The 1,698-nt window shown below is 32.9% G+C and overlaps 1 protein-coding gene across 1 annotated transcript; it reads left to right on the top strand.

The window, feature by feature from the left end:
- The first annotated feature begins 324 nt into the window (after positions 1-324).
- Positions 325-1,333, top strand: LOC107854517 (pectinesterase inhibitor 10-like). The gene has a single exon (XM_016699520.2). It carries the CDS (start codon positions 405-407, stop codon positions 1,161-1,163), a length of 759 nt encoding a protein of 252 aa, XP_016555006.1. The 5' UTR covers positions 325-404; the 3' UTR covers positions 1,164-1,333.
- The last annotated feature ends 365 nt before the right edge of the window (positions 1,334-1,698 follow it).

The following is a 1,698-nucleotide window of genomic DNA, read 5'->3' on the forward strand; positions in this document are numbered from 1 at the left end:
TTAATAGAGGTATTATGGTAAATTAACCATATTATGAATTATATTTCTTAATTAATATGGAATCTCAATTTGAGACGGAGAAAGTATTTTAAAAAAATACTTTTAGTAAACATGCTAACTATTTTGATAGGAAGAAAGTAAGGAATACCATTAATTAATTTGATGTGTGAATGGTTGAGTTTGTGGGGCCAAGAAAATCTATCATTCTATAATAAATGAACAAAAATTTGTCAAATGAAGGTTGATATTCACTTGAAAATCTATATTTAAGCATAGCCAATAAATCTATAACTCATTTTAGATATAAATACACCCCCAATGAATCATCATATTTCACATCATTCTTTTTTTCCATTGTCTTTCTTTCAAACTTACTTTCTATTATTAAAGTAGAAAGAAAGATAATGGCATTTTATAACCAAATTTTTTTAGTCTTTGCCATTTCACTATTCTTTACAACCCTCCCATCTAAGGCAACATTCTTTTTCCCAAGATTCCAAGCACCTCCCCTATCTCCATCTAAATCGTCATCGTCATCGTCCTCGCCCTATACAGAAACCCTCCCACCTAAGGGATACAACGTCCCTAAATCCCAAGAACCTCCTCCATCCAAACCATACTCGCCCTCGCCCTCATCCTATAAGAAACCCCTCCCACCTAAGGGATACAAAATCCCTAAATCCCAAGCACCTCCCCTTTCTCCATCTAAATCGTCCTCTTCCTTTTCCTCATCCTCAGCCTATAAAAAAACCATTGAAATTTCAAAAAAGAGTACTCCTGTCACCTCAAACGGGGATGTTTCCATATTTATCAACTCCGTGATGGAAGCTACGATGGCCAAGACGGAAGAATTCATTTCGACTGTCATTGAACAACGTTTAGAGGATCCAGAGACAGACATTTACGCCACGGATTGTCTCGAGACATGCAAGGAGGTGTATCAAGATGCAGTGGATGCCATGAAGAAGGCTGAAGAAGATTGCAAAGTTAAAAACTATTATAAAGCCAATGTTGATATTAGTGCAATGATGACTGATATTGATACTTGCAATGATTGTGCTATTTCTGTATATGGAGATGACTCTGAGTTTAAGGAATTTGATAATTGGATACATGGGGTTGGTAGTGATTGCCTTGAGAAAATTGCTACCCATAGCAAATAAATTGGTGGTAACTGACACAAATATTTCAACAACTTGTTATCAACAAGTTCTTTAATACTTGTAAGCATTGTAATTTGGGTTGTAATCATGGAAAAGATTTGGCGATGAAATCTTGTAACCTACACCATTTGGAATGAAGCAACACTATATGATAGTGTTTGATATTTTAATGTGCTATTTTGCATTTTATTTTATTACTTATATTTTTCTTGAATGCGAGAAAGTTAGACATGTTTTTATATCAATCATGATTAGCAAAATTCAGATACGCGATGAAGTTAATAATACACTGGATGTTTGATTAAAATATTTGACCATCTTCCGTAAATTAAAATATCTCAGTACACAAAAGATCTTTGCATCATCATTTTCTTTTATTCGAAAAAGATTATATATATCCTAAACTATTAAAAATAATACGTAAATACCCTCTGTTATACTTTTGGGTCATTTGTAGAAGCAATAACAGAAAGTAATAAAAGTAATCTTATATTTAGGTAGGTTTAAACTTCAAATTAATCCCTTAAATATTATA

The sequence above is a fragment of the Capsicum annuum genome, chromosome 10 (genome assembly GCF_002878395.1).
Source record: "Capsicum annuum cultivar UCD-10X-F1 chromosome 10, UCD10Xv1.1, whole genome shotgun sequence".
In the NCBI taxonomy this organism is placed as follows: domain Eukaryota; kingdom Viridiplantae; phylum Streptophyta; class Magnoliopsida; order Solanales; family Solanaceae; genus Capsicum; species Capsicum annuum.